At 43.7% G+C, this 14,663-nt stretch overlaps 1 protein-coding gene across 1 annotated transcript; it reads right to left on the bottom strand.

The window, feature by feature from the left end:
• Positions 1-41: 41 nt before the first annotated feature.
• Positions 42-13,538, bottom strand: SURF4 (surfeit 4). The gene is made up of 6 exons (XM_062590857.1): positions 13,380-13,538; positions 5,946-6,132; positions 4,684-4,760; positions 4,077-4,120; positions 3,168-3,354; positions 42-2,952 (listed from the first exon to the last, which is right to left on the bottom strand). The coding sequence occupies exons 1-6, from the start codon at positions 13,425-13,427 to the stop codon at positions 2,686-2,688; spliced, it is 810 nt and encodes a 269-aa protein (XP_062446841.1). The 5' UTR covers positions 13,428-13,538; the 3' UTR covers positions 42-2,685.
• Between the last annotated feature and the right edge of the window lie 1,125 nt (positions 13,539-14,663).

Below are 14,663 nucleotides of genomic sequence, written 5' to 3' on the forward strand. Positions count from 1 at the left end.
GGTAACAAAGCAATGCAGTGTCACCAGTCACACACTCCAAGTGGATACAAAGATGCCATTATTTTATTCTGATTGTTTCCAAAAATCAAAACATTTTCAAACACAACTAAGGTACAAAATACAGCATAAAATGAGAATTTATACTTATTTCTTTTTCCACATAGAAAGCAAAAATATATTCAGAATGAATTCCAGAATACTTTGCAGAGCCAATTGATAGCTGACATCCTGCTTGTGAGAGCTTCACAGCCACTAGGAGAGGTCAATGTATTTTGGGGAGATAGGTAAATGAATACAGCAGTGTATAGAGGAGACTGCACTCTTCTGCATCAGGACTCACAGTTAGTAAGTCTAGATATTGTGCTGCCTAGAAGTGTTTTAAAATGCCCTCCACCTAATGGGGTCCCTATTGTACTATAAGACTTCTGCTGCAAGGGATAGTATCACTTCCCTTTCCTGGTACCTGAACTGATGTGTCTTTTACTGGACTTCATTTTCACAGAGGGGAAACTAGTCAGTGTTTCAGACCAGTCAGTCATTCAGCTCCTTAGACATGATTGAAAGAAAAAAAATTAAAGCAGCTAACCAGGGGCTCCTTACAAAACTTGTTTCTACTGTTCAGTTTATAAATACAATCAACAGCAGTTAAGATATGTGAGAAGGGCTGCCTTGATATAGTTGAAAACAGCTATTTATAGGAACCTCAGTGAAATAAAGCAAAGAGATTTTGTGTTGCATATCAGGAGTTGAAAGGACCAGTTTGTTTTGCTATGAAGAGATAGGCACAATGAGAACACTTGAGGTGAAAACTTCTCTCCTGCAAAACCAATTTAAAGGAAGAAAAAGCCTTCTCTGTGACTTACTTAAATACTATTTTCCCATCTGATCTACTCCCCCCCCCAAAAAAGTAAGCTTTCTTCAGCAGCAGCACATCATGCTATTACACAGGCTATTTTCCCCTTTAGATGATGAAATCACTGGTATAACCATTGGAAATGTTCTCTGTTTGTCATCCATTCTCAGTATCTAGCCTAAAAATCACTGGTAAGCTGAATTGTCCAAGTTAGTGTCCTTATCAGACAACCCTGGTCAATAATTCTTGCTGGAGGTGTTCAGCTGAATGACTCCTTGAACAAAGAGTTGAGCAGCCTTCTCAAAGGAGACAACAGTGCAAGAAATCCAATGTAACATTAGCAAGTTGGTAGGGCTCATGCGTTCTAGAATCTAAAATGCTTTCATGATCTAGTAAAACAGGCTTACCTAGGTTTACTAGCAGAGGACAAAAAAATCCCTCCCCCTAGCAGCACTAAGCATGTTCATGGCACAGAGGTTGTAGCACTGAGAGGTGGAAATGGGGCCTTCATCTCTCTTCAGCATTAAGCCAAAGAGTTCCTCCCTCTGAACATGCAAGTTGCATCTCCTGCTTGCTTGTTCACTGCACAGGTTTTGCACTTGTGTTCTTCAGCTATAACCATTAGCTGTCTTCCTTCCTCTATACACCTTAGTGTGATCCAAAACATCAGAGAGAAAAGGCTTGTGCTCAGGAGTTCAGCACTCCAACTCTTCTGCTGTTCAGTCAGCTTAAGCTTTTGCAGCTGAGAGATAACAGAAGTGAGGCTGGAAAGCAACGAGTATTGCATATTAGAAGGCTCACAGCTCTCAACTTGCATGTATTGAGTGCAAGAAAAATGAAATGAGAGTTTCCCATAGTTCTTAAGACACCTTCACCAGTAACAACCTGTTGTTCAGATCCTGATCTGGGGCATACACAAATGGAAGCTGGTTGATAGCAGAAAGAACCATTTATTGTAGGAATGGCAGCACAACTTGGCTCCCATCTTGGAAATTTAGGAGGAGAAAACTCTGGGGACAGTGTTGAATAGTTATTTTGGCACAGACTTTTATTAGAATCTAATATTCAGTCTTTTCAGGAGTTTCTCCTCCCTCCCTCCCTGAAATTTGATGAGCAATACAGAATTCCCCCTTGTTCCCCTCAAGAACAATACTGTGACACTTAACATTAGAAAACCCTCTCCCTTTTCTCAGCTAGAGGAGGTTACAGCCACCTTCAGGATCTTCTCTCTCTCCCTTCTACTTGGGTGAAAAGGCCTCCCTCTTCCTCAGAAGCCTATAATACTATTTTGTCCAAAAAAAAAAAAACCACCAAAAAACCCTACAATTATATAGATCTATAAACAGCAAGTTCTCTTGATGCTGCTTTCCACTCAGACAATCAATGCTGTATCCAGCAACTGAACTCCTTGTACACAAGACAGTTCTGAGGAGGGTGAGAAAGGGGATCTACTTTTTTAGTTACAGCTAAAACCCAACAGCACACTGAATGAAACAGCTGTATCTGCTCACAGTACTTCAAATTAAAATGTTGCTGATATTAGAGACAGCAACGGTTCTACTGCTCTTCACTGAAGCATCAGTAAAATGCAGGTTCCTTGGGTTAGTTCCAAATCTAGGAAGTTAGAACAATAAGCCTAGGCAACATTCCTTGAAGAAGTAGGATTTTATCTATCAGATTACTGGTGCCACAGTAAATTAAATTCTCAGAACATCTGTGCCTTTAATAGGAAGGGGGCATGTACATGTAAAATGCTGGCAGTTTTTGTTGAATCCATAGAGAATCAGTTCTGGACTTTATATGTTATGTCCCAAGAAGTGTTGCTACTCCTGTTACCACTCTTTCTTCTTCTCATCCATGGAGACTCCACCAGGACCCAGTGCAACCACAAGGAGGAGCCCCCCAATTACAGACATGGTCTGGAAGAAATCATATTTGAGGAAGTCATGCATCGGCTTGTAAGCTGGGATGGTCCAGAAGGCATTGAAGTAAATGTTGATGCCAAACAGCCAGATTACTAGAGTCAAGGCAGCCAGCTTAGTCTTGAAGCCAATTGCCACTAAGATAATCAGGGCTGTGCCCACAATGTTCTGCAGAATCTGCAGGAAGAGAAAGAGACATAGTTACGTGTGATTCTTAAATGGATACCCAGACACCAGAACAAAGTTCTGCAGAGCAGGTTGTTGTGGCACAGATGATCTGATGATAGCTTTTTTCTAAATATTAATTTTATTAAAAACCAGAGACTTAAGTGAGAAGTGAGCCCTACAACTCCCCAGTTTTCCAACTCCTACTTTTACACTTAGGTACTTACAGAAAAAAAGTTCATATCAAAATGTAGCAGTGTCATGAACATGAGGACCAGTAGCACACGGCCTCCCAGCTGCATGTACTGTTTAGGAGAGCTTTCCCGCATGGTAGGGACACCAGCAAACATGCTCTTTCCCTCTGAGCGTGACTCAGCCAAAAGCAGCAGCAAACCTCCCCCAAGGGCAAGGTTCCTAGAAAAAAAAAAAAAAAAAAAAAAAAAAAAAAAAAAAAGAAAGTAGGAATGGAAAAGCAGCTTTTTAAAAACTATACTTCGCACCAATCTATAAGTTTAAAGACTTACCTGACAGTTTCAGCTCAATGAGAATCTGCATGGTAATGAACTTAGCTTATGCTGTACCCTGCACTGCATCTGCATTAGAATTCACAGCTGAAACCACTGCATTGTACAATTAACACTGGTTTACACAAATTGGTGTAGACACATAGAGCCTGCCAGAGAAATCTGGCATCTGCACTTCAGACAGTTGCCTAGTATCCGTCACAGAATGACTTGAATCGTATTAAGTTACTCTGAATGGATGGTTTACCCATACATACCAGAGTAACCCAGAGGTTGCTTTGAGAAAACAGAACAGCACTACTCCTACAAGTCATACACATTTAGAAGGTTGTAGCGAGAGCCCAGAATATAATTCCTACACTACATCCTAGCAAGTGATGATTAGTCCTTTCCTTCAACAGTACTGAGCCTGCTGTGTATATGTTTTAAACACTCAGGCTATAACGATTATCTTTTTAAGAAAAAAAGTGTCACTCTTTAATGTAAGTGGACCATTTGCAAAATTGTTCCTGGTAAATACTACGGACAAAGACAATTTTCTGTCACTGGTTGGTAGTGACAGACAGGAGGAGTTTTTGCTCTGTTTTTCATGAACTTTAAAATTAGACATACCTCATCAAAAACTTCAGGTCCCATAGAATGCTGTATGCAATAGTCTAGGCAAAGAACAATAGAAGTTAAAACACCATAAAATGCGCTGAAGTTCTGAATGTATGTTATAATCAACCCTTTAAAAATCCAGTGCAGAAGTTAATTAGATTATACTGAAGGAAACAAGGTAAGGGACATGAACAGTCTTGTGCATCAGTGTAGAAGGAGAACTGTGTTTTGTGCTTTTGCCAAGAAGTTTTTGACTGGAAGGGTACTATTAGTTAGGACTCTTTCTGATGAGACAGTCCTTCATAAGCACTGTATGCTGAAGACCAGAGCAACTGCAGGTTACACATTTGGTAGGTTTCTGACATGCAGGTAAACTGCAAGCTAGTTCTGCTAAACTGGTCAAGGTTAAGTATTGAATCAACATCCCCAGCTGACTGATTGCAGTTAAGGACCCATTGGTCATGTCAAGACCAGAGATAGCAAAATAGTTCAACACCATTCGCACTGGGCCAGGGTGGAGAATTCCAAGCCTGTGGGTTATATTTTAATATGTTGGTGGTATTGGGGCTAAGAGATTAAAGACATGGCATAGAAGTTCTGAAGACTTAAAGCCTCCTACCTGTAATGCTATAATTCCAAACAGTCCAAAGCAGGCATATTGCACAAAGTTCCTACTCAGTACCAGGATACAGCCACCTGAGATGGGGAAATTGAACATAATTACATTTCTGACTTGCACAAGAAAAGATATCACAGGAACATTAACTTGTTTTGAACTTTAGCAGATTCAGGATTTATTTCAACTGTGCCACAGAGAACATCAGGTAGGAAATATTAATGGTATGCTGATACAAATCACTTTTAAAGATGTACTAGCATCTCCTGACTTCTTGGTTTTCAGTGTTTTGTAATTCCAGAAGTACCCTTTATTCCACAAAGTTTAAGCATATGCTGAAGACAGTCCCCAGCAGACAGCATTGTATAGCAGTCAGTGCTAAAGCATTAAGAGAAGCTACAGGAAAAAAAAATTAAACTAACCACATTTTATCTTAACAGCCATCTTGTATTAAAAAAAAAAAAAAAAAAAAAAAAAAAAAGAGCTCCTTCTCCTTGAAGAGGTACAGGAACAAAAGCTTTTGTCTTCCTCTCACAAAGCACTGACAGCATTTGCTACTTTGATGATCTCCATAGTGAGGACTGGTGGCTAGATTTAATTTAAGTTGGCTTTCTACAGGGGAAAAAAAAATACAAGAAAAAAAATAGACGCAAGGCAAGTGGGAGAACAGTGAAGAACATTAAATCACGGACATAAGTTTTAGTTCTCTCTCCATTTATGACACTGGAGGTTCACCTAGCACACATACAGAAGGCTCCATCAGGTTTAGTTTGATTCCTGGGCTTTGCAGACTTTAGTATCTCAGACACAAGATCACTGCTGTCTTGAGGCTGAAGTGTACTTCTACCAGAAGACAAGACTCCTCCACTCAGATTAACCCTCAAAAATGGTAGGCTGAGAAATCCTCAACACTGCTGTTCAACAAAACTGTATTTTATTCAACAAATTCATGTTTTTATTAATAGATATATGTAGAGAATTGAAAACAGACTGTTCTGAGTTAGTGGGGTTGCCAGGAGTCCATTAGAGGTGCTATGTCAAGAGAAGCTTTCTAAGATTAGTTTCCAGGAAAGATTGAAACAGGTCAATTAAGAGTTCTCTCTTCATTGAGCACATGTAGCACTATCAGTTCTAGGCTGTCAACGGCTATTGAGAAATCAGGGAGGTGTCCCACGCTTACATGATTCACAGTGCTTACACGAGGCAGGGAGGCAGACGCACTGGAGTGCTCCGGCATCCACCTTAACAGCCTTAGAGCCACTTACTCAGCTGTCCGAAGAGATTTATGAACACAAAGACGGAGGCCAGGAAATAGCCGCAGTTCCACGTGCCATCAATGTAATCCCTCTGTTCACTCCACTGGAACCACATGCGGATGCCGTCCTCCAGGAACGTGCTGATCAGGCACAGGCGGGCCACATGGGGGAGGTACTGCTTCGTCACCCTCAGGAACTACAGGGGCAGACAGCACAGTTAGCAGGGAAGGCAGGAGGGAGGAAAGGGGTGATACCCAAGGCACAACAGATCCATGCACTGAGCAGACTCCGAGGTCAGCAGTTCTCATGCGCACCGGGTCATCATTATTTACAGAGACCTATGCTTGGGATTTGGATTTAATGGAGTGCTCCTCCACTCTGGCTTCAGAACACGGGGGTGGGGGGAGAAGTTTTCATGCTCTAACTGAAGTCTGTTTTGGATAAGTGGAGTGAGGCAGCACAACTCCGCAGAACAGGAACCATGTTTTGATGCAACTCTTACTAGAGGAAGGCTGACCTTAGTTTTAAGTCTATCTCATGGTTTCATGTTACAGCTCAACTGATCTATCAGCTAGCCAGGAGCTGAAAGGGCAGTCCTACTCACACTCTTGTGCTCAGGCCCTCAACACCCTGCAAAGAGCTGATGCAGGGAGGTAAGCTGGCAGAAGACTAACTCTATAAAGATAAAAAAACAAAAACAAATAAAACAAAAAACCCACATTAATAAGCTTTCTGCTGAGCTAGCTCTCATCAACAGCTCAGACAAGCACCACAGCTGAGCATGAACATGTGTATAGAACCTCCCTTGAGCAGCAGGTAGCTGTTATATCAAAGTGCACCCTTTCTCCTCCGCAGGAGCAGAGTTTCTGCATCCATTAAAAAAACAAAAAAAAACAAAAAAAACCAACATTCTACACAAAAAGATAGAATAGGTGAAATTCAGTGTAGTAGCTAAAGAAATCACATCATCATGCAACAGATACCAGGAATACAAGCTGTATCTGGTCCTGCAAGCGCCTTCATCCTGCAAACTCAGTGCTTAGTTTGCTCTACCATTACAGTAATTATAAAGGAATAAATACAGTATCTGTTCTTGTGAACCATGCAGTCCCACAGAGTACGCTAGTCTAGACAGTTATTCACTATCTGGTTTATGCCATAGTTAACTCCTTGTCATCCAGTTTCTAAGTGCCATAGGTTCTTTCTTAATGGAGACTTGCACTCAAAGCAACAGTGTAAATCCTGATGGAAATTAGCACCTGGCTGCTCCATTTCATTCAATGATTAATGATTTGGCTAAGCATGGGACACATTTGGAGTCAGCGTATACTGAAGGTATATTTGATGAACAGCACTAAGTGACAAATGTAAGTTTAATCTAAAACTAGCTTTTAAGAGATTATCCAGCAGGTTTCTACCTTCAGACGACAGAAACAGTTCGGGAAGGCTGACACTTGTAAAACCAAATATATTTGTCACAAGTCTTAATGCAGAACTGCCAGGCTTTGCAGAGAATCTTGCTTTAGAACTAGAAGAAGGAGCTGCCATTTGATAAAATCCTATTAACCACAGAAAGTTCAACTGTTATAAAGCACATTGATCCATGCATTTTATGCAATATCAGAATACTCTACTGAGCATGAGAAAGGGGGTAAGAGGAACCAAAAGCATATAGGTGTTTTCCTTCCTTTTTTTTTTTTAATTACTGCTGAACACTGTCTGAAAAAGACAAAGCTTTTCTTTCATTATTCAACATTTACATTCTTTCTGACTAGACAGTTGATATATATAATCATATATATTATATAATGTGATCCAGCTGACTCAATTTTTTTTTTATTTCTAGACTTTAAGCTCTGGCAATGTTGTATGGTTTCAGGAGAAAAGGGAATGTGGGGAAAGGTGGCAAGAAAGGAGAGGAAAGACACTTCTAAGTTTATCCTTGTCACAGTAATAATACTAACAGCTGTTCCAAATCCTATGCAAACAACAAGCCTTGCTTGCTGTGCAGCTGAAGATTACTAGGAGAAAGGAAAAAAAATCCATCAAATATGCTGAACAGTTAATATCAGAACAAACTACACTAGTTGGTTATTTTGCACACATCCAGAGTCTAAGGGTCAAGATTCCAGTCAATCAAGTGCATCTTAAGTGCAGCTGTTCTCTGACTCAGTGCTGGTACTTCAGGCTTTTTTTAAATACCTGTTAACAGTTGAATGAGTGAGTCAGGAGAAAGTTTTCTTGTGATCTTTGTCACTGGAAGAAATGCATGGTGAAACCAAGGAGAGGAAAGATGTAAACAGAGATGTTTGTTTTGGCAAACTTGGTGTGCAGAACACTAGGGATAAAAATTATTCTGGAAAGAGGCTACAGCAGAGTTTTGTAAGATAATCTGCCCTGCACCGAGACACAAAAAGGCAACTTTAGTCTAGGAAGGTAAAGCATGAGAGAGATGTAAGGAGGCAGTTGCTGAGAATCTACATGGTGGAAGAAGAGCCTCACTATGGAAAGGAGAGAAGCAAGGGGAAGAAAAAAAAAAAAAAAAAGTCATGCACAAACAAGTACTGTGGAGGATATCTACTTCCAGTCCTCATCTTTGTTGCTTTTGAAGTGAATCACGTGGTCTAATCTCATCTTCTCCTTCCCTGAAACCAAACAACTGTCAGTAGTCTAGGTGAAGGAGCCAAAGAGACATTTAACACTTACCTGTTCTCTTAGCATGAAATCTGTTTACAATCTATGACATCTGTTAAACATGAGCGTGAGCATCCAATCAGCTGGAGACAAGTCAGAAAGACTGAAGCCTAAGGCAGCTGCAGCGCTAAGCAACCTTATCATGCCCTGCACCATCTTCGGACATCCTCATCACACGTGTAGCTGCATTTATTTAGGTGCAGACAAGAACTGAACCACTGTACATAGCAAGCTTAAAGTAAATAAACTTCAGAGACTGTATGGAAAAAAAAAAAGAAAAAAGAAAGAACTAGCCATGAAGATCTAGAAAGAGGAAAAACAATTACATGAAAATGACAAGAAAGGAATAATATCCAAAGTGATTTTAAGATTAGAGAAGATATACCCAAAGTATACAAAATACCCAAAGTAAAACTATGAGAAGAACAGTTGGTTCTGTTCTAGCAGCCAAGTCATTAACATACAGAGGGGCTTTGTTTGCCATTTCCCCTTCTAATGGGATTAGAAGGGCAAAGGTAGATTTAAATACTCATCTTAGTTTATTAAAGATGTACAACAGGGTCCAGAAATCAAATCTTCTTTTAAAGCCTTTTTTTCAAAAGGAGGCTTGAAACATTCAAACTCAAGAAAAAAACAGTCCGCCCACAGAGAGAAGAAGTGATCCTATTTTGACTATCATTCTTTCTAAAATATATTCAACCTTTAACTCTCAAATTTGAGAGCAATGAACCCCTGCCCATTTTGGTAAGTACTTGTCTACATTACGGTAAGTAGAGACAAGCCATATCACCATTACAGATGTTTTAAAAACCAAAACATAGCCAGGAAATCTTGCTGTCACCTAAGTGTATATTACAAGCACTGACAAGTAAATTAACACGTTCACTGGAAGGTAAGACTTCAGGTTAAGCTCTCATTTTCTCCAGATTTCATTTGTGAATATGATTTTTGTAGAAGTGGCAGAAATACTCAGAAGATTAAGACTACTCTAAAGTTCAAACATAAAAGCTTTATCTGTGTTTGTATGTTCTTGACTCAGCGATGTTATGATTAAAGTGATGAACACAGCTGCCTGCTAATCTTTACAGAAAACTTCTGGACTGCAGAATGCTATTACAGTGTAGCAGTTCAGATAGAGGCATATTCCAAATGCCCTGCTTTTGCTTGCTCTGTTCCTGGAGAACAGCCTGGAACACCAATTATCTTGATCCTCAAGTACAACACTCAGTCCTCTGGCTGACAGCGAGTCACTTTTTTCCACCAACCTAGAAGAGCTGCATTTAAGATGACCCCACCTAACAATCCTAAGGAGAGTAACGCCCACCACCCTGGACCAGCACCTGCAAATTGTAGATAAAACAGAACCTGAGCAGTGGGAATGAGTGCTCTTACATATTTTCAGAGAGCAAAAGTACAGCTCTGACCCATGAGACAGTTTCTAACAGTCTTAATTATGCTGTGTTCTGCCATTTAAAGCATAAACAGCAGAACATGTTCTTAGGACAACATTTTAGTTATGTGAAAAGGGGAATTTATATAAAGCAAAGTGCTATTTATTAATCAAGTCTTTAAAATGGGATATCTTGGTCATGTATTGCATTCTTCTATCACTCTTCATGGGATGACTAACTTTTCAGCCTAACAAGAATAGGCCATTTGATTCATAACCATAAAGCAGCAATGTACTGACATCACACTGTAAGCTGGGCATAAAGAGTTTCCAGGCTCAGTTCTTTAAAATAATACAAAATAAATCAAAGTTCAGACGTATAATGAAATGTTTTCTTCTCCCTTCTGTTTTCTGTGAAATATGGTACCGGGGTCAAAATTAGTTGAACAATGCACACCAGCATTTATGTTGGAAAATTAAATAACCCCCTGGAGTCCGGTTCTTCCTTACAGTCCTTTCACTGCAGTACAATGACTCAAATAGTTTCTTTGCCTTTTTGTTTAATTCTTCTAAAATGACAGAAATACCAAGCACCCACATTCCTAGAGATTATTACAGACACTGGAAGAATTGCTTGAGATCTGCTCCCTCTTATGGGGATTACAGAAGAGAAGCAGCCAGGTCTGTAACCCTACATGATCAGTGCAGGCCAGCACGGGCCTGGATACAGCTATCTACAGTATGGTAATGGAAGCAATATTTGGTGCACTGAAGACTTAATATGTAATACTTTAACAACAATCCCTAGAGAAGCTCAAGTTCTGGATATGCAAGTTATTTAGTTTCATAATATTGGACTGGTATTACAACAACCAAAAACCCATACAGCCTACAGCTGGGCATCACTCTGAACCAAGAGCTCCCTTTGTCTGTACTGCAAAAATCACCTAGATTTTAAGCAATCCTTAACAGCTTTTTCCACCCCTTTAACATCTAATAAAGGGACTTCACCCAAACCAGCAAGCCCACCTGACCTAAGGCCACAAACAACCCCGAACTAACCCCTGCCACAAGGAGTGGCCCCCTCTGCTGCAGTCCTCAGAAACTGTTAGCACTGGAGACTGTCCTTGGCTCAGAATCCCTTGCTCCCTCAGAGCCAAACCCTTTCTCCCGTAAAACAGCTCACTAGCTGTGCTGTACACCTGCAGGGTGCAAATGATGCTGCAACCAAGCTAAATGAATGGTTAGTTTCTCCCAGTAATAATCCAACCACCCTGTTATCACCCCCAGCTCTGCACTCCCATCATTCCCTTATACCTTGGCACCCATTTGGCCTAAAAGTAAGATAACCGAACAAATAGAAAATTAACTCTTGAAGTTTTCTGCTAATTCAGCTTGCCAGTCTGGTGTTAGATGAGTGATAATGCAAGAGAAGGAAAGGGGAACACAGCCTGGGGAAAAAGTAGGCCCATCCCTTTCAGGGACAGATAGCTATTAGAGAAGCTTAGATCTTAAGATTGCCTTCAGTGCACTAGGTCACTCTCTAGTGGATAGTTCACATGTGGATTAAGAGCCACTTGCTCCTACTTAATGGCCAGACTTCCAAAATGCACCTTGTCATCCAAGATGTAACTTGCTATTTCAAAAGGAAATTATAGAATTAGGAGAAGAATAAGCTATAGTTTTGAATTTAAAGAACAAATGGTGCTCACTTATGACAGAAGTGACACATTCAATACAAGCCACTGAGTTAGCTGTAACATTCTTCCCCACAAGGTTTTTATGCAACAGAAAGTAAAATTTGCTAGGTCTTGAATAGTGAAGGGGAAAGAGAACAAGGTTATTGATAAGGCAGCAGTCAGGCCCCTCAGTAGCAGAAGTCCAGTTACACTACCTCCTCCTTCATCAAAAGGAGTCTCAACCTAATTCTAGTCCCAGTTTCCCTAATGCTAGGTGTTAGCAGTATATATCCAGTGGATATTGCTTGCTAAGTTTCTCAGTATCACACAAATGTAGGATTAGAGTTTTAGTAGCATATACAGAACTAAGTATCTGATTGAGCAAGGGGGCAGTTACTTGGAAGCAGAGTTATCTGAGTAGTTACTTGCTTGCAAAGTCCTAAAAGTTGTTTTGCAATCTGATGGCTAAGTATATGCAAACACCACAAGTTCCATGGCTAAAGTAAAGACTCCTCTTTATTTGTGCTTGGCCACATTTACATCATTCAATTTAAACTTATTTCAGGAAAGGCAAAATACATTTTTTGCTGGACAAATGAGCTTTCAGCAGTAGGGGAAGAAAATAAAAGGAGTATTAAAGATGTCTAGAAATAGCCAAACAGGAATAGATATGTTTAAAAAAAAAAGTTAGGACAGGTGCCATAAGTTTTGGTAAATAACTTGCACACCACAGCAATAACTTACTTTCTTCTTCTAGAAAAGGTGGGAAGGCAGGATAAATAGAGGATGCTGTGGGCACCCCTCAGAATGAATACTTCCACATGCCCCAAGAAGTTCTGGCTCTAAAACAAGCCACCCATCCGGGGGTGGAAAGGAAGCACAAAACAGGTTTTCCCAGTGAAATTCAGCCACAGAGATGCAGCAGTAACACACCCCCTCCGAGCTGTGACATGCATCACAGCTCCCATCCTGCTCCCAAAGGCAGTGCTGTGGAAGCAGGCAGAATGGGGTTTCCATCCAAAGGGAATGCATACAGTTAGACGCTACTTCTTAACTTCAAAGAGATGAATCACCATGACAATGAAAGATTTTTAACGTTGTCATGGGGGGGGGGGGGGAAGGAAACTAACCCCTGCATTCAGAATAGTCCCGTTCCCACACACAACGAGAGCTCACAGGCTGCTGTTTTATCACAAAACCTGTGATGGCTTCTAGTGTAATAAACTTAGGAAGGGAGCCTCAGACACCCTCCTCCCTCCGCCCCAGGACGGGTTACGGTGCTGGCAAGCTGCTCCCACTTCAGCTTTCCAGACACCGCGCAGGGTTTGGATTCTCCACTGCCAGCCTCCCCCGAACCCCTCTTTCGGCCTCAGGGGGTCAGGACCCGGGAGAAGACGAGCAGCACAGCCCGGCCCCTGCCACTTGCTCGCGGGGGAAGCCGGGCCGGCGAGGGCGGCGGACGCAGGCCCCGCGGCCTCGGCGGCGAGCACCGCCGCAGGGTGGGGGGGAAGGGAGAGCCCGCCGGGAAGCGAGGCGGGCCGCGGCGCAGGCCGCCGCCATGGCGGCCCGGCCGTTACCGGGAGCCGGAGGCGGCCGCCCGGCGTACAAAGGCCTCCCCGCCGCGGGAGCAGAGCGGAGAGCGCGCCGGGGGGGGGGGGGGGAAAGCGGGCCGGCACCCACCTGGTCCGCGAAGTCCTCGGCGGTGCTCATGATATCGCTCTGGCCCATGGCGCCGGCCGAGAGGAGCCGGCTGCTGCGCGCCTGGGGCCCGGCCTCGCACACGGCCGCGCCGCTCCTCGCCTCGCCCTGCGGCCCGCAGGAAGTGCCGCGCCGCCCGCCCGCTCCTGCTGCCACGTAGGCCAGCTCTTAAAGGGGCAGCGCCCGCGGCGGCGGCGCGGCGCGGCGCGGGGCGGGCGGCGGCGGCGCACGGCGCGCGGGGGGGCGGCCCCGCCCCGCGCCCGCCGAGGCTCCGCCCCGGCCCCGCCCCGGCCCCGCCCCGGGGAGGGGAGGGGCGGGAGCGCCCCCAGCGGGCTGCTGTCGCGGCGGGGTGGGGGGGTGGCGGCGGTGCGGCCCCCGCCCCCTGCGTGAGCCGCCATGAGCGACCGTCTGTGCCCGCCCCGGTGCCTGCCCCTGCCCCATTTCTTTCCTAGTTTAGAATCACCGGTTTTAGCCATTCGTGGTTTTTTTCTTTCTTTTTTTTTTAATAAAAATAAATGAAAAACACTTTTTTTTTTCTTTTTTTTTTTTTTGTTAGCGTGGCTGTGGTGACGGCTGGGCAGCTGCAGCTGGAAATCACGCCGGGCTGCGGAAAGCCCGTTCATCCCCCCACCTCAGTTCGGTTATTACTTTTTTTCCTGGTGACGCTTTTGGAAGATGCAGTTTAACGCGAGCCAGGCTACGCTCTGCGCACCTGGGAGTACCGCCTCGCAGCCGGGGCGGGGGAGAAGCCCCGGAAAGGCCCGGCTCCGAAGCATCGCTGCTCACACTCGGCAGCGTTACTGGGAGGTTTAGACCTCTCAGTGTCCTCGGGCCTCTCCGGCGGTGACGGCACTTTTATCAGCTGCGTGATCGCAGTGGCTTTCTCCGCTCGGCTCAACCTATTTTTCAGGTTTCTTCCTGTTTTAACAGGAAAACCCCATCCGGAGAAACAGCTTTGTCAGATGTAAAGATGGTACTTCGGAAATCTTCAGGGTGTAAAAAAGCATGAGTTGAGGACTCCATCCTTCACGCCCTTACGGGCTAAGTGTATCCCATCCCGGGATGGGAGGGGAAACAAGCATAAATGCATTAATTGGTGGCGCTTCTGCAGCCGGCCTGGTGCTGCTGACGGGGGAGGAAGCGCGAAATGGACGCCGGTGGGGGTCGGGGGCGCCGCGCGGCTGGCCGCTGCTGAGGGCCGCAGGCGCCGCGGCCACCGCCGCTGTCCCCGCCTCGCCCCGCTGCTCTGCCGGGCTCCGGCCCGCC

Source organism: Rhea pennata, chromosome 18 (genome assembly GCF_028389875.1).
Source record: "Rhea pennata isolate bPtePen1 chromosome 18, bPtePen1.pri, whole genome shotgun sequence".
Taxonomy (NCBI): Eukaryota; Metazoa; Chordata; class Aves; order Rheiformes; family Rheidae; genus Rhea; species Rhea pennata.